Source organism: Topomyia yanbarensis, chromosome 3, assembly GCF_030247195.1.
Source record: "Topomyia yanbarensis strain Yona2022 chromosome 3, ASM3024719v1, whole genome shotgun sequence".
Classification (NCBI taxonomy): Eukaryota; Metazoa; Arthropoda; class Insecta; order Diptera; family Culicidae; genus Topomyia; species Topomyia yanbarensis.
In genome coordinates this window covers 102351807-102369007 of record NC_080672.1, presented here as the reverse complement: position 1 = coordinate 102369007, position 17201 = coordinate 102351807, and the positions used below count along the sequence as shown (strand labels likewise).

General features: G+C 40.7%; 3 protein-coding genes across 3 annotated transcripts; 1 reads left to right on the top strand and 2 right to left on the bottom strand.

Moving 5' to 3' along the window:
• Positions 1 to 315: 315 nt before the first annotated feature.
• On the top strand, positions 316 to 4392 carry LOC131687111 (uncharacterized). Its single transcript, XM_058971152.1, has one exon. The coding sequence runs from the start codon at positions 316 to 318 to the stop codon at positions 4390 to 4392; it is 4077 nt and encodes a 1358-aa protein (XP_058827135.1).
• A 2982-nt stretch (positions 4393 to 7374) lies between these two features.
• On the bottom strand, positions 7375 to 9519 carry LOC131691365 (activator of 90 kDa heat shock protein ATPase homolog 1). Its single transcript, XM_058977689.1, has 4 exons — positions 9250 to 9519; positions 8426 to 9192; positions 8227 to 8362; positions 7375 to 8166 (listed from the first exon to the last, which is right to left on the bottom strand). The coding sequence occupies exons 2-4, from the start codon at positions 9187 to 9189 to the stop codon at positions 8032 to 8034; spliced, it is 1035 nt and encodes a 344-aa protein (XP_058833672.1). The 5' UTR covers positions 9190 to 9192; positions 9250 to 9519; the 3' UTR covers positions 7375 to 8031.
• Positions 9520 to 14281: 4762 nt separating this feature from the next.
• LOC131691948 (pre-mRNA-splicing factor Syf2) lies at positions 14282 to 15250 on the bottom strand. The gene has a single exon (XM_058978729.1). It carries the CDS (start codon positions 15149 to 15151, stop codon positions 14432 to 14434), a length of 720 nt encoding a protein of 239 aa, XP_058834712.1. The 5' UTR covers positions 15152 to 15250; the 3' UTR covers positions 14282 to 14431.
• Between the last annotated feature and the right edge of the window lie 1951 nt (positions 15251 to 17201).

Below are 17201 nucleotides of genomic sequence, written 5' to 3'. Positions count from 1 at the left end.
TGTTCAACCACTGCGAAGCAGAAAGCTCGAACGTGAAGGACCGTAAGACACAAAAACCGTGTAAAGCTTGTCAACGAACGGATCACCGTTTGCGTTTTTGTCAAGATTTTAAAACCTTGGAACACGCTGACCGAATGGAGATCGTGAACCGATGGAAGCTGTGTCATGTTTGCCTCAACGAACATGGAGGCACACCGTGTAAATTTAAAATCCGCTGCAACGTTGGTGAATGCACGGGACAACACAATCCGTTATTGCACCCAAATCTTTGGAACGAGTGCGCACATAAATACGAACAACCCAGTTTTGTTTAGAATGATCCCGGTAAAATTGCACTACGGTGACCGATCAATAACTCTGCTGGCGTTCTTGGACGAAGGAGCGTCTGTCACTTTGATGGAGAAGCAGTTGGCAGATCGACTGGGAGTCGTCGGAGTTCAAGAGAAACTTACCATAAAGTGGACTGCTGATATTACGAGGGTCGAGAAGGGTTCACGGCGATTGAATGTATGGATCTCTGCTGCAGATTCTGATGAAAAGCTGCTACTGAAAACAGTACGGACAGTGGAGAAACTCATGCTACCGCCACAGTCACTCGATGCACAAAAGTTGTCTAATAGGTACGAACACATGCGTAACCTACCCATTTCCTCTTACGATGGTCGACCAGAAATGCTAATAGGGCTAAACAATATTCATTCGTTTGCCCCTGTAGATGTAAAAGTTGGTACGAATGTAGAACCGATTGCTGTGCAGTGCAAGCTGGGATGGACGGTGTATGGTCCGACAAAGCCAGATGCAAGCTCTTCGGGACATTATCTGGGTTGTCATCAAGAAGTGACCAACGAAGACATACATGAGCTGCTAAAATGCCAATATGCTTTGGAAGAATCGGTAGTAAAGGTGTCGGAAGACTCTGCAGAAGAGAGAAGAGCGCGAGAAATACTCGAACGGTCTACTAAGAGGGTTAATGGGCATTTCGAAACAGGTCTGTTGTGGAAGTCGGATGATCCGCGTTTTCCAGATAGCTTCCCAATGGCCTTTCGAAGACTGAAACAACTGGAGAAACAGTTGGCGAAAAATCCGGAGCTCGATATGAACGTCCGCCAGCAAATTAAGGAGTACCAGCAGAAAGGATATGCGCATCTGGCAACTGCGGATGAACTTTCCGGTACCGAACCATCAAAAACTTGGTACCTTCCCCTCAACGTCGTTTTAAACCCAAAAAAACCTGGAAAAGTCCGTCTTGTTTGGGATGCAGCTGCGACAGTGCAGGGGGTTTCTCTTAACTCGCAACTTTTAAAGGGACCGGATATGCTCGTTCCATTGGTGACGGTCATCACCGGTTTTCGAGAGCGTAGGATTGCATTTGGAGGCGACTTACGCGAGATGTACCATCAGCTGAAGATAATAGCCAAAGACAAGCAGGCTCAACGTTTCCTTTTTCGAGAGAATTCTACGGCATCACCAAGCATTTACGTGATGGACGTAGCCACATTTGGGTCGACGAGTTCACCATGTTCCGCGCAATTTGTGAAAAACAAAAATGCTGCTGAATATGCAGCGCAGTTTCCTGAGGCGGCGGAGGCGATCATCCATCGCCATTATGTCGATGATTACTTTGATAGTGTCGACACTGTTGAAGAAGCTATTCATCGAGCGAAAGAAGTGAGTTTTGTTCATTCGAAGGCGGGCTTTGAGATCAGAAATTGGGTATCGAATTCTCCGGAATTTCTCCAAAGTCTCGGAGTACAACGACCAACGCAGGAAGTGCACTTCAACCGGGACAAACAGACCGATAACGAAAGAGTTCTAGGTATCATCTGGGATCCAGAACAAGACGAGTTCTCATTCTCAACTCAACAACGTGAAGAACTCAAGGCATATTTTCAAGGCGACAAGAGGCCAACAAAAAGAATTGTACTGAGCAGCGTGATGGGATTTTTCGATCCGTTGGGGCTGCTATCTCAATTCACCATTCACGGGAAAATTATAATTCAACATTTGTGGCGATCCGGTTGTGATTGGGATGATCAGATTAGCGATGATTGCTGGGGAATGTGGATGCGTTGGATTGGTCTGCTGCCTAAAGTGGACATGATTCGTATTCCGCGTTGTTATCTCGGTGATGCGATGCTCTCTTCGGTCGACTCGTTGGAGGTTCACATTTTCTCCGATGCTAGTGAACACGCATATGGCTGTGTAGCATACTTGCGGGCCGTCATCAATGGAAAGGTTAGGTGTACACTGGCAATGTCCCGTTCTAAGGTCGCTCCACTAAAACGACAATCAATTCCACGCTTAGAACTAATGGCGGCACTTCTCGCTGCTCGGATGAAACAAACGATTTTAGCTACCCACAGTCTCAAAATCTCTCGTTGCATTCTGTGGACAGATTCTCGAACTGTTTGCAGTTGGATCCGAGCTGATCAACATAAATACAAACAGTTCATCGCCTTTAGAGTAGGAGAGATTCTAGAGTCGACAAAGGTAACCGACTGGCGTTGGATTCCGTCAAAATTAAATTTGGCCGACGTATTAACAAAATGGGGTCTGGGCCCACCACTCGAAAGTGATGGAGAATGGTTCAACGCCCAAGCCTTTTTATATCAGCATGAGGATCAATGGCCATCGCAGGACATGTTCGTTGAAGATACCGACGAAGAAGCAAGAGGTGTCGTTTTATTCCACGGATTGATCGATGCTCAAGCCAGTTCGCGTTGGATGACAATAGTAAGAGTAACCGCGAATGTATTGCGTTTCATAACGAACTGTAAACGTAAGAGAGATGGTCTAGCTATACTAACCTCAAAGGCTACGGAGAACCAGAGACGACTGATCAAGTCCGAAATTCGCACAACACAACGACCATTTCAGAAAGAAGAGTTCATAAAAGCAGAAAATATTCTATGGAAACAGATACAGTTTGAAAATTATGGCGATGAAATGAGTGCGCTGATGAAAAATATGGAAGCTAAACCAGGGCAGCCGTTAGAGAAGATTAAAAAATCAAGCTGTATCTATAAGCTAACGCCTGTGATAGATGAAGAAGGAGTACTAAGAATGGGCGGAAGAATGGGAAAATCTAAAACGATTCCCTTTGATAAAAAATATCCGATCATCCTGTCTCGGAAGCATGAAGTAACGAAGAAGCTGATTCAGTTCTATCACGAGAAATATGGACACGCTAATCGTGAGACTGTTTTCAACGAGTTGAGGCAAAAATTCTGGATTCCTAATCTACGGGCCGCTATTCTACAAGTAATGCACGAGTGCATGTGGTGTAAAGTGAAGCGATGTCGTTCGCATGCGCCAATAATGGCTCCACTTCCGGTACAGAGGATAACGTCGTGTTTACGCCCGTTTAGCTCCGTAGGAGTAGATTATTTGGGACCTGTTGAGGTGACAATCGGACGAAGGAAAGAGAAACGATGGGTGGCAGTTTTCACTTGTTTAGCTGTAAGAGCGGTTCATTTAGAGGTGATACACAGTCTCACAACGCAGTCTTGTTTGATGGCCATCAGGAGATTTGCTTGTAAACGTGGTATGCCGGACGAGATATTTTCAGACAATGCGACATGTTTCAAGGGAGCTGATAGTGAGATGCAAAGGATAAAGAAACTAATCGGAAGCAGATGTGCAGAAAAAATATCAAGTTCCACGACGACCTGGCACTTCAACCCTCCTGGTGCTCCTCATATGGGTGGAATCTGGGAGAGGATGGTGAGATCGGTCAAGGAGGCAATGACCGGATTGAACTACGGAAGGTCGCTGACGGATGAAATCCTGACGACAGCACTAGCGGAAGCGGAGGATATGATAAATACTCGCCCGCTAACATACGTTCCACAAGAGTCGGCAGAAGCGGAATCACTTACTCCGAATCATTTCCTGCGAGGTTCGGTGACAAGCGCAGACCTGGAAATTGATGACTCGGTGGACTTCGCGGATGCCCTAAGAGACGTTTATAAACGCTCCCAGTACTTAGCAGACCGTATGTGGGAAAGATGGTACAAAGAATATCTACCGACAATTAATCAACGTTCAAAATGGTTTGAAGAGCAACGACCGTTGCAAACTGGCGATCTGGTGTTTGTGGTTGATGGAAAGAATCGTAAACAATGGATTAGAGGTATTGTGGAAAACGTATTGAAAGGATCCGATGGGAAGATCAGGCAGGCTATGGTGAGGACCTCGGGTGGAGTCTACAGGCGGGCCGTGGCAAATCTTGCGGTTCTCGAAATTCAAAGTGGTAACTCCGGAAATGCTGAGGACAATACCGGATGTTACGGGCAGAGGTATGTTACCACCGCTGGGCAGCCCGAGAATGCAAGTGGTGTTTCCCCCGGTCAATGCGAGTTGACAGTTGATGCGCAAGTTGTTGATAATTAGATAGGAGCAAGAACCATAATAACAAATGTGCTAGGTGCAGTTTAGCTAGCCAAACGAACATTTGATTATATTTAATGTACTAAACATTCAGTATTTCGGATAAAAGCTTAGGTGGTGGAATATATTGAGGTTACCTGTAAGTAAATAGAAATTAAAATTATATAATGATACTTACCAACTACATTTTGCCAGCATCGAGAACTAACCCAAAATTTCTAGAAGAAAACCTAAATCTAGTATAGAAGTCAGCAAACGGTGTGTACGAGAATTGAGTGAGCTACTTCTTGTAAGTTTATACCGTTGATTAATTATTATGATGTGAACTCTAATTCAAAATAAATTTGCAGTTTGAGCTGCACGACGAGGCTGCTACAAAAATTGAGTTCGATTTCAGTCCGAACACAACTAATATAAAAAAATCGGTAAGTAAGTTCTAAGAAAGTTTGCCGAAGATACTATATATCTAAAACCAACGGTTTTGGTGAAAACAGTTTTGTCTTCCTAAATACAGCTTTGGGACCAAGTGCAGTGTAACCTTACTAACCGACCTGTAACTCCGGAACCAAGAGTCAGAACCGAATAAAATTCAGCAGCAGTCAATGGCATTACTGTATCGTTCATTTGAAATCAAGTTTGTTAAAAATCGGTAGAGAATTCGCTTCCGGAGTTACGGGTTGAATAGTGCGGTCACACAGCAAATTCCCATATAAACTGGTACAACCATGATATCCAAATGACGTAAAACATATTAAAATGGGTTCAACATTACTCTAGTTTACGGGTCTGGATCACTATTGATAAATCAAAGCAGCTTTGACCACATTGCCCACCTATGACGGTTCATGATGCCTCCGGGGAACTCGCCAAGTTCCTAAGCAAATATCATACCTACTACCCAGCGGATATTTGGAATCTCACTCACTGACAACTGCTACAGTGTAACCCGGTCAAAAAGGGCAAGTTGCTGGCTAACGGGGGACTATTTGCCAAATCGGATGCGCTAATTGCCCTTCAATTTGCCAGCTATTTCAAATGCTACAATTTGCCGCCCCAAGTCGCCCACGGAACGCGCCAAACTTATCGGATATAAACAATACACTCTAAAGAGAAACTGGGCACATCTTTGTCAATTTTCGGTGAAGTATGAGAAAAGTTACGCAAGTTTTAAGCCATCGCAATGATTATCTACACACTCTTTATTTGTTTATTTCTTTTTATTTATTAGTATCTAACAAACGATTTGTATGGTTTGATGTGAAAACCAAAACCGTACAATTTATTATCTTAATGGATATTCAAATAAAAAGTTATCTATAGGAGGGCCCGTCAGTATTTTAAGTCCCGGGGCCCGCCACGCCTCTCGAAGGACCTGGCCTGGCAAGGAATCTCATCTGCCAACAGTTTTTAGGAGCAGTAAATCGGGGATCATCAGAGTCACACTTCCTAATCCAAGATTTGTGAAAAATCGAATCGATTACCACAAACCGTCGACCTCAACATTGTGGACGCTGTAGTCCTTCATAAAAGACTTGTCGCCACTACCGTCTTTTTCTTGTTTTCGGCAGAATACCACAATTCTAGAGATTTCATTCAAAACGTCATAACAAGCAAATGTAAACAAACTGAGTTTTTTTATTCCAATAAGGTGAGCTTTTCCTCACCATGAACAAATGGTCGGTGTTAAGTCAGACCGGACTAAGTCGCGAAAGATCAAAAAATGAGATAATGATAGCACTGGATAAAGAATTTCGTCAGCTGCATTCGACTTTTGCCAGATTTGATATATGTAATAATAAACAAGAATTATGGCAAAAATTAATTTCCAATCATTATGTAAAGGATGCTGCGATTCAAACTTTAAACTCGTTTTTCTCGAAATCAATATTTTGTCACTTAGTCCGGTCTGACTTAACACCGACCAAATGATAGAAGCATCAGGAACAAGGAATCAGTAGCAACTGGCTCAAATGGCACGTTCTTCGTGTTGATCGGAGATTTGTGCCTTGCCATGATCTGTTTTTTTCATCATTTCCCTTGATCGGAAGGATTGGGAAGTGGTAAGGTTAGAGGTAAGGAAAATCACGACACAACAATTAAACGATCTGCTGTTGCTACAATAGCAGAAATAAAACGTCCAACCCCCGGAGGGATCTTAAATATTTATTCAAGCAGCGGATATATCAACACCCCAAGGAATATTGAGAACACCCTCGTAGAGATATTTGTAGTAACCTTTGTGCTTTAGTGTGGGAAACAATTGGCATCGAACTTATATCCTACAATATGGCTTAAACTATAGCTGCATACGTTACAAATCGTTATTGTTTTGAAACTTTGCGCTTTAGAACATTAATGATCCCGAAACCATAATTCGACCTGAATTTTTGCTTCGAGACAATGCTTAATGCCGCATCGTCTAAACTCCAGAAAAGTTGAAGACCTTCCTCTTTGATTACTTTGGTTCTCATGATTTTCAGTTGACTACCTTTGCGGAAAGATTATCGAAATTTAGCCCTGTCAAAACATCGTGCCCTTTAATGACTCTTTGGCATTCCAGCTAACGATTTTGATTCGCTAGTTGGACCGACAGATGTCAAAAAAAACTCGAAAGAAGACGTTAGTAGTGTAAATGATTGATAGATAGGTCGTCAAAGTAAATTTGGTCCAACTAAAAAGCGGCCCAGTTAAAAAATGACCAACCAGCGAATCACGACTGTACAGCTTTGATCGTTCTGAGGTGAGAACCACACGACCCCATACCCAAGCCTAAAGCCGCAGAAACTAGACAGAAAGAATACGGATGGGATTGAATAGAGGGCCCTATTCTCAAAGTTACGTCACCTAGTGACTAGAAGGAATTTTTCTTCTAGTCACTAAGTGACGTGACTGTGAGAATAGGGCCCAGGAATCAGAATATATTGGCCCAGGAATCAGAATATAGATCTCGGCAATAGACAGTTTCTTTCCGATGGATAAATAACATTATTGTGTACAGGATAATTTGATGTATTTCGATCATACACATTTCTACAGCAAACTTGCAATAGCAGCGTGTTTGGAGCCACTTTTCCTTAGCTTTCAACGTGTTATTCTAAATAAATATTAACTTTGCAAAGAACTACTGATTTCATGTGTAGATTTTTTTTTTGCGTAAAGGATTGGAATTAAACTAAACAAAATATTGACAAAAACAGAAAGTATAATTGGTGCATTTTTTTAAAAGCGCCAATAAAACTTTGGCCCATTGCCCTTTGACGGGAAATTCACAGCAGCAAACGAAGCACAACACTTTTCCTTTGTTAATCGTTAACATCTACTCGGCGTGTAAGATTTCGTTTGCAATTCGCTTTCAAATTGCAACTGTCAAAGTCTTATTGGTCGTTTACAGAAAAAAAAACGCGAGAATTGTTGATCAATTGTTGTTATACACTGAGAACTATATCCGATGGGCTATTACCAATTCTAATAACATCTGATCATTTCCCGATATCACTCATCAAAAGAAACATTACTTTCATGAATCTATCGATATTTTTATGCTTATTCCGGTTGTTTGTTCTATTTTTCGACTTTACAGAAGATGCACATAAAGTATGAAAAATGTCACGGTCGCAACCCGCGGTCCTTCGAGGTGATTCGTTAACACAAAAACGTTCCGAACCCGAACGCCGACCGAATACTGTCCCAGTAGTAGCGGCTCCAGTTGGCTTTGGTTGCTTCGAACTCGGCCGCAGGAATAAGCGTTTGCGTTAATTTCAGTTCCGTGTGATCCTCCTAGAATTGAAAGAAGTTTTTGAAACTACACTGGGAACGGTTTTGTACATTTAGACTCACCATTTGTTTTAGTTCCATCACAACATTTGAAAAATGCCCGGAAGGCCACTGTTTCAGTCGCCATGTCTGTGTGATCTTCTCATTGGGGACGATTTCGTCAAATGCGCCACTGACATTTCCTCCGAAATAGACGAATCTAGAAAATGAAAAAAACCATTAAAAATAGCTATAACTAATGATTTTTTTCTGCTACACATACTCTCCGCCTTTAAAGAGATCCAACTTGACATGGCCTCGAGTAAACGCAGTCACCATATCTGTTCGGGTAAGAGCGTCGTAAAGCTCGTTAGCCCGGCATTGAAAACGTTCCACGGTTTCCAACGTTTTTACGTCCAGCTGGCAGCCGACTTTTTTATCATCACTAATCACAGTCTGTAGCTCAATTTTCTGTTTATTGAAACCGCTCGCAAACACAATTTCCTTATCAGGCTTCACAGGCGGGTTTCCGTTTTCCTCGCCTTTTTTCGGCAAAATAAGTCCTTTGGCAAAGTCTTGCTTTAACGTTTCAACATACGCTTCTAGCTGTTTCCGAAGCTTGTCACGTCCAATATTATACATAAAAACTTTCAGCTTCTCCGAAGCGTTATTCGAAGCGTCCACTGTGACCGTCAGTTCAATCTCGTCGATATCATTTTCCTCCGAGAGATTCGGAATGGTGACCTTCCCAGTAACATCCTCATCATCGATCGTTCCTTTCCATTTAAGAACAATGTTCCATTCGTAGAAAAAGATTAACTTTCCTTTCCGATTGTTGGCCGTTGCTTCCCCGTCCAACTTTTCGATTTCAACGATTTTACACTCTTGGCCAGAGCCTCTGATGACGTAGCCTTGAAGCAAGGCAGTTAGCTTATCCTTAGACCACGGGGTAGCATTTTTCTCCGTCCAGTGCCAGTTGTTTACATTCGTTGCATCCGGCCGTTCCTCCACAATCCAACGAGGATCTCCTTCGCCCCACTTGGCCATTCTCTGCAATAGTATACCTTCAAGTTAACCCTTTATTGATTTGAGGTTAGTCCGTCTCACCAGTTGTCTAGTTTGTTTGCTACTCTTATGGATACAGAACCACACGTAATAAATTGACAAAAGTTTATACTTTTCGAGTAACTGTTGTACGTATCGAATATCCCTTTTTATATTTTATATTACTGTTAACTACTCTCGTGAATTTCCTATTTGTCTGGCAGAACAAACTACCTTAATACCTTCAGACTGCGCTGCGGAATGATTCTAGACTGTTCGGCAACCTTCGGGACTAGTCGATCTGTATCTGTCACACCGAGATCATCAGCATTCAGAAAACGTGAAACGCAGTGTGTTCAACGTGCGGAAAACATCACGTATTGGTGACAGATACGTACCCAGTGAAAATAATATTCGATGACGTCTTACTAAGACGTCTAGCGAGCAAAATTTTAAAGGGCCTGTCCGAATAAAATGCTTTGCACATTATTTCGTGTAAAAACTAGAAAAACTCATAGTAAGAGAACTGCGGAGAAAAAAACAGCATTTTTGGCAACGTATGCCCCGGCATTGTATGGCAACACGTCCAATGTTATAAGGATAGGCAATGTTCGATTGGATTCGTTTTTTGACAGCTAAACGCGAATCCAATCGACCCAAAATGGAGTCTCCGCAGTTCTCTTTCTAGAGTTTTTCTAGTAAAAACGCGCTTGCAAATTTTGCTGCGCTTAAAATTATTGGTGCATGTTTTTGATATTGATCCGATGGTATTCTGGTTGCAGTAAAGAATCGTAACTTCGAACTAGCGCCATTGAATTTTTTCTCCTATACTGAGCCGCGCAACCCATAAGGGCATGTTCAGAAGCGTTTTATTTTGCATATATACAACTCCTATAGGAGTTTTAAAGTAGAACTGGAACTGAAACATTCACAACCCCAGCAGAGCGTTTTGTTTTATAATTTCAAACAGTTTTGTTTTAAAATTCAAAACTTATGCGACGCCGTTCTATTTGTTGCTGATTTTAAAACACGTTTAGAACTGTGTTTTACATACATGGAAAGTTTTCAGCACAGACACTTAGACACGATAGATTGAGAAAAAATAAATTTGAATGCAATAACGCTGAAGGTATGGCGAGACTTGAATTTTAAACTGAATAGAACATCCGCTAAAACCGCTGCTGGGGACAGCCAATTCTAGTTTCAAAATGTTCAGTTTTATATTATTGGCATCTTTACGCAGAAAATATATGTAGGAGGCGCTACATGCTTGGGGTGGATGTTTTGCGAATAAACTGTCAGATCAGTAGCAAATCTTTAAAAGTTTACGTAATTTTTGCATTTTGAAGAAAATTGACCTTAGTTGTATAAAAACATGAAAGTGAAGTGGAAGAAGACTAATTTCATTCAAGATGGTAATAGATGTATTATGCAAAACAGGGATAATATAGCATATTTTTATATTTTTCTTTCTGAACCGGTATAAAACCACTTCGTACAAAGTTGTGTATGTTTCGAAATAAGAGCTAATTCTTGTCTTGTCTTGAATTTATACTGGTTACGCTTTGATTGGTTGTTTAAATCTCTACAAACATGTGATTACGGCCTAAAAGCCAACTGTCAAAATCAACTTTGAATGGAAATTCCGGACAAACCGTTACACGCCAATCACAGATGTTGGTAGTAAAAGAAAGAGAAAAGTTTTCTCTTTCATAAACTGTTGTGAACTGTGGTCGACTAGTAACGGTTTGTCTGGAATTTCCATTCAAAGTGGATTTTGACAGTTGGCTTTTAGGCCGTAATCATATGTTTGTCGAGAAATATTCTTAACTCGGGCGGTTGTGAACCCTGACCTAGAAGCACAATATACACATTTTTCACATACACATCTACTAGAAACGTTTATCATTAACTTCCAAATTGTTTTTCTTCCCCTCTGAGTCCACACGGAAACAAAAAACTACCTAAAATTGAATACCTTTGACTCAATCTCGTGGTATCGTGGGGGAACTTAAAATTAGGTAAACCGTGTTGAAGGTAGTTTCCATTTAACCACGGCAAAAATTACAACTCATTGATAGGTTTTTTATACTCAAATTTAAGTTGAATTTACCTAATTTTGAGTTCACCCCAAACAACTCAAAAGTACCTTCCTCCACGGAAGATCTCGACTGAGTCGAACCTCTCGTTTTGTTTTTGACAACACTAATAAGTGCGAAAGCGACGCACAACTCAAAAGTAAGTTAAAAGAACTTTTCTGCAGGTTGTTTTATTTAACCGTGCATTATTTACTATATTGATGCATATTTACGGAAAAACATTAAAAAATTAATCAAATTACTTATTGTAGAAATGAAAAACGCATAAACATCCACCTTATCTTGTTTATAATATTAATTCGTAGATGTCGCAGCAGGTAATTGAGCTTTGCAGCAAAATGCCAATAAAACTGTCAAAATTATAAATCTATAGAACTGAAACACTCCTGAACATGCCCTAAAGTATCTTATACATTGTAACACAGAGAACAGACGTCTATCTCGCAAGTAAAAGTTGTGTAAAAAATAAAGGCCTAGTCAAATAACACCAATTCATAAAGCCGGTAACGTCCATGACGTCATAAATTACAGAGGAATTTCAATCCTGAGCTGCCTCCCAAAAGTTTTTGAAAGTATGCTGTTAGATATTCTCTACCCTGCAGTAAAACACATCATCACTACAGATCAGCATGGGTTTGTTAGAAAGCGCTCAACAACGACGAACTTAATGAGCTATGTGTCAACGCTGATTGATAAATTAGAGAAACGACAACAAATTGATGCAGTGTATGTAGATTTCTCCAAAGCCTTCGATCGCCTTCCTCATCAGCTAGCTGTTGAAAAGTTGAGGCGAATCGGATTTCCGGACTGGGTGACTAATTGGATCTTCTCGTACCTTACAAACCGCAGTGCATCTGTGCGACTTGGAACTGTACTTTCAGACCCATTCGACATCACATCGGGTGTACCTCAAGGGAGTCACCTTGGACCTCTTCTCTTCGTGCTCTTTGTGAATGACATTTGCAGCGAATTGACATCGTGTAAGGTGATGTACGCAGATGATCTGAAAATTTATCGCATCATAACAACTCTGGTAGATTGTTGTGCACTTCAGATGGACATAGATAGGATCATGAGTTGGTGTGATAGAAACGGAATGACTATAAACATTCAGAAATGCAACATAATCACATTTACACGAACACTCTCGCCAATTACGTTTGAGTATGCAGTGAGCGCTGCCCCAGTAAAACGAGTTTCATCAATCAAGGACCTTGGTGTTATACTTGACCGTAAGCTACGTTTCATCGAACACTTCAATGCAGTTACTGCTAAAGCCTTTGCAGTACTAGGACTCATCAAACGAAACACCCAAGATTTCAACGACATCTACTGCCTGAAGGCACTGTACATCAGTCTGGTACGCAGCATTCTAGAGTAAGGAGTTATCGTTTGGGCCCCGTATCATACCGTACACATTAATCGCATAGAACGGGTGCAAAAGAGCTTCGTCCGGTATGCCCTTCGACGGCTTCCCTGGCGAAATCGATTTGAACTACCACCGTATGAGCATCATTGTGCTCTTATCAACCTGCCTACGCTACGAAACAGGAGAGTTTTTCTGCAGCGACTTTTTGTGTTCGATCTTCTCGCTGACAACATTGACTGCCCTCTGCTTCTCGCTAAGCTGGACTTCAACGTTCCTGGTAGGTCTCTGCGGAGAATGGACTTCTTTTGGCGCTCTACTCATCGCACGCAGTACGGCCAGAATAACCCGGTGGATGTTTGCTGTCAGCTCTTCAATAGCGTTTTTTATCATTCCGACTTTAACTTAAGTAGAGAAATGTTCAAAGTGAAAATAGGTTTAAGTTAGTATAGTATTTCAGTCTGTACGAAAATTTATTAATTCGAAGACAATATAATAATAATAATAAAATGTAGTTGAAATATCATCACCAGGTACGCCATTCTTGCCATTTCGTTTGGTAGGTGAGTTTAGTCATCCTCTAGGAAGAAATATGCGATGACGCCATATTGAGCCAGCGCAACTGTCAAATTTTTGAGTCAGCCGATGCAAACCAGCCATTATTTGGTATCACTGCTAGCTTTTAATAACGGAATGAAAGGTTTCCAATCTGTTTTTTTTTTCGCGCATCTCAGAAAAAAAATTTAATCCGTTTCTCGCGTGCCCATTCACACGTTACGTGCTGTTGATGTTAACCCATGTGGTCAAAATCTTTGCTAAGACCGATAATGTTCAACTAGGAATATGGTTACAATTTCTTAAAAAAATAATTACAAATCGTTCAAACTGTCAAATTGACAGCACCATTACTGAATTCTCAGTTTTTTATTCAATTATTAAATATTACAAAAAATCTATTACATAAATATTTAAGGAAATACTCAAAATTTGATGTTGTATCTACACCAACAGACCCTTTGGCCCCAATAGTGGTGGCTTAGATTAGTTACAGTTTAGGATATAAGAAATCTTAACTTTTATCGTATTTCTCCTCGTCAACTTGTAATTACAGACGTTTTAACCTTAGAGCCATTTGGCCACCTTATAGATTTGGAAACGAATCCAGGTGTACTGTGTGCAAAGCAATTGTTTTACCAACTACACTACACTGCTCGCCTCCACAGTATTAGGAACTAGAATGCTGAAAATTCTGTAATTGGCAATTTGAAATTCGGAATTTGTAAAACTGTCAATTTCAAATAACTGAGCGAAATACAAGTTATTATTACATATTTGTATTTGCCTGAACTTTCGACATTTTTTATTACTAAAAATTTTAGCTTCTGAAAAGTATGCTGAAAACAACGATCAAATTTTGGTTTGTATTGCTGTCATGCAAATCAACTTCTGCCATTATCAACTATATGGAATAACCATAGACCATAGTAGGATAGCACTTTTCAAAAAAAAATCCAAATCGTTCTTGTAAAAGCAACTTTAGGATTCAGATAACCTTCAGTGTACACCGAACAGGTCTATGTATGAGCAGAAACTACTAATTAAGCGCACATGGGACGTAGAAACACAAAACTCAGTTGGGCATCATTTTATTGTATAGCAGTTAAATGACACACTGGGAAACTTTTTACAATAGGTGAACATGTATTACCCCATTACATTTGCAAGCTTCTCCCGTTACATGATTTACGAGAAATATTTTAGATAAAAATAAAACATCTTTTTAGATCGCCGTTCCCCGTTCCAAATTCTGCTTAATCTCTGTCGTGTGCTCTCCATAAAACCGTTCCAGCTTCTTGTTAAACCGAGCATTCTTTTCATTGATGTAATCAATATCGGCATCGTCATTGTGTGTTCTTCTACGTGAGAACTTCTTCCTTTTATCAATTTGCTGCTCCAAATCTTTTACCATTTTATCCACAGCCTTCGGTGAGTCTTTATGCATTCCCTGCAATACCACATTCGGCCCTCCATAAAACGCATCACCATACTTTTCCTTCTGCTCCTCATACTTCACCAAATCCCTTGGCTCCATGGTTTTAATAAGCCGGTTGTACTGCCTGGCTGTCTGAGCTTCATAGTCAGAAAATCCCGGATCAGCATTCCTTTTCTTCGCTTTCAGCTTGTCGAATCTGTCCGCTTCAGCTGCAGAAATTTTCATCATTTTAACTCGATTATAATCCAATCCTTTGGCTTCTGCTTCCGCCTTTGCTTTGCTGTCATCGATAAGCCAGTCGGCTTGTCGCTTCCGTGCCTCCCAGTTGGTCGGAAGCTTTTTCCGTTCGTCCTCGGCGACTACTTCCTGGTGGTTAGAGTTCCGTGCTTCGTTCCGCTGCATGTGCAATTTTCGCAAGCGCTCCATCCGTTCCGCGTGTTTTTCGGCGAAAGTCTTCGCTGCTGGTTTTTCCATAGTGGTTGACGTCGCCGTACTGGATGGTTCCATGATGGGAAAGGGTTTTACACAAAACCAACAGAAGAAATTAATAAAAACAAGTTCCGATCGATTGAGAAAAGGATTGAAAGAAAAACACAAAACAATAATAATCAAATTCAATGGATATAGCTGTCAAATAAAATAAGACGTTTGAAGCTATGAACGCAATCCAAATTCAAAACGTGCACGGCAAATTTACATTAATCGTTTCACTAAAACAAAACACAAAATTTTCAAAAACGGGATTTTTTGTTCTAATAGGCACAATAAAAACAGTCATTCAAAAGTGTGTAAACATTTACAAGTGCCATTAGCGATCATCAGGTATTTAACGAACGTTTGGAAGTACCGAAATCGATGCAAAATAGCTTGAGCGCAGTTAAGTAGATTTTCAACGTTTAACAATCTGAAAATCAAATTACAAATATGTATTTGTATTTGCTAGTAAGCTAATTGAGAGACTTTAGTGAAAGAGGTCCATTTTAATGTGTTTTTTTGCCAAATAAACAGAATCCGAGAGCAAAAATGTAATTCATTCCACCAAAGCACAGAGAACTGACATACAAGTAAAATTTTCAACTTATGTAAGAAATTAAACTGTCGCTTTGAAATGACAACAGCAAGTAGCAACTTGCCACTGGTCCGCGCTTCGATCGGCCAGCAATCGCTATACGGGACTTGTATGCAAACTTGGATGCAATGATGACTCACGCATGCAAACCTGTATGCGATGGTGATTTTCAACATATATTCATTTAAATGATTACACAGGTTTTTCGGGAAAGTTTGTTCTAGCTTATATGTCTGTTCTCTGTGACCAAAGTTTGATAAACTGAAAAATAAGTTGCGCTTAACCCCTTCATGCCCATGGTGTTTGCGGACAACAACGTTTTTGAACAGCTATAACTTTTGATTGAGGCAAGATTTGCTCACAAAAACAAATAAACTAATAAATGTAACTATTGCCTTTCATTTGAGTATTAACATTTACATATGGATCGACTTTAGAACTGCAGTTATTGCAATTAAGCTATATACAGTTTCCCATTCCATTCGATAAATTATAGGTCATTCGTAACCCAACTTTGTACCGGGAAACAAGTGCTTTTTGTTCTCTCCGGTGTGGTTTAGTTTTTTCGGTGGTACGAAGGTGCTTGCTGTGGCAGAGGCTGCAGTAAAGCATTACTAATAAACAGTCCCGCGAGTGATAATTGTTACCTGCGATATCAGTTAAAGTAGTGCAGTGAAGTGCGTTACTAAACATTTTTCTTGCCTGAAAGACGGCTTTGTTTAGACGAGCTATATCAGCTCTAATGTGTGAAGGTCACGCGGGTGACGAATAAAACAAACGAAGGATCAATTCACCTACCAGCTCGTCAGGAACCAACTGGTGAAGTGTTTCGTTTTTTACTTTTCTTATCGATTTTTTTCTTTTTATTGCTTTTGATTTTTTATTTTGATTTAAGTTAAACAGTGCGGTCGAGCGTGTTGCTCCCGCAACAAAATGGAACAAACAGAAGGATCACCCTCCGAAGAGGAATATTATGAAGAAGAAGAACGTATATCTGATACTGAGACAGATAATGTTATGGTCGATCCACTTCCCCCACTTTCCCCCAATGTCTCACAGCCCCCCCGAGTCAAGGTTTACCAGGATGGATCCGCTGGTCCTTGGGTGGTATACTTTCGGCCCAAAAATAAACCGTTAAACAGCATAACTGTTGCACGGGAGCTGACAAAACGTTACTCGGCCGTAACCGAGATTAAAAAGGTTCAGTCAGACAAACTGCGCGTAGTCGTTACTGACTTGAAACAGGCCAATGATATCGTTAGAAATAGCCTCTTTACGCTGGAGTATCGCGTCTACATCCCTTCTCGTGATGTGGAGATCGACGGTGTGGTAAGTGATGCGGGTCTAACTGTCGATGATCTGATGAATGATGGGGCTGGCCGCTTTAAGGACCCTAACCTTCAATCAGTTAAGATTTTGGAGTGCAAGCAATTGCACTCAAAGTCCATCGAAGATGGTAATTACTATCCATCAGACTCGTTTCGCGTA

What these genes read in the sequence shown, in the direction of transcription:
- LOC131687111 (XM_058971152.1), top strand. Translation starts at nt 316, where the DNA reads ATGATCCCGGTAAAATTGCACTACGGTGACCGATCAATAACTCTGCTG.
- LOC131691365 (XM_058977689.1), bottom strand. Translation starts at nt 9,189, where the DNA reads ATGGCCAAGTGGGGCGAAGGAGATCCTCGTTGGATTGTGGAGGAACGG. An exon ending in GATCTCTTTAAAGGCGGAGA is followed by an intron (nt 8,363 to 8,425) that starts GTATGTGTAGCA and finishes TTCATTTTCTAG; the next exon opens with ATTCGTCTATTTCGGAGGAA. An exon ending in TGATGGAACTAAAACAAATG is followed by an intron (nt 8,167 to 8,226) that starts GTGAGTCTAAAT and finishes TTTCAATTCTAG; the next exon opens with GAGGATCACACGGAACTGAA.
- LOC131691948 (XM_058978729.1), bottom strand. Translation starts at nt 15,151, where the DNA reads ATGGAACCATCCAGTACGGCGACGTCAACCACTATGGAAAAACCAGCA.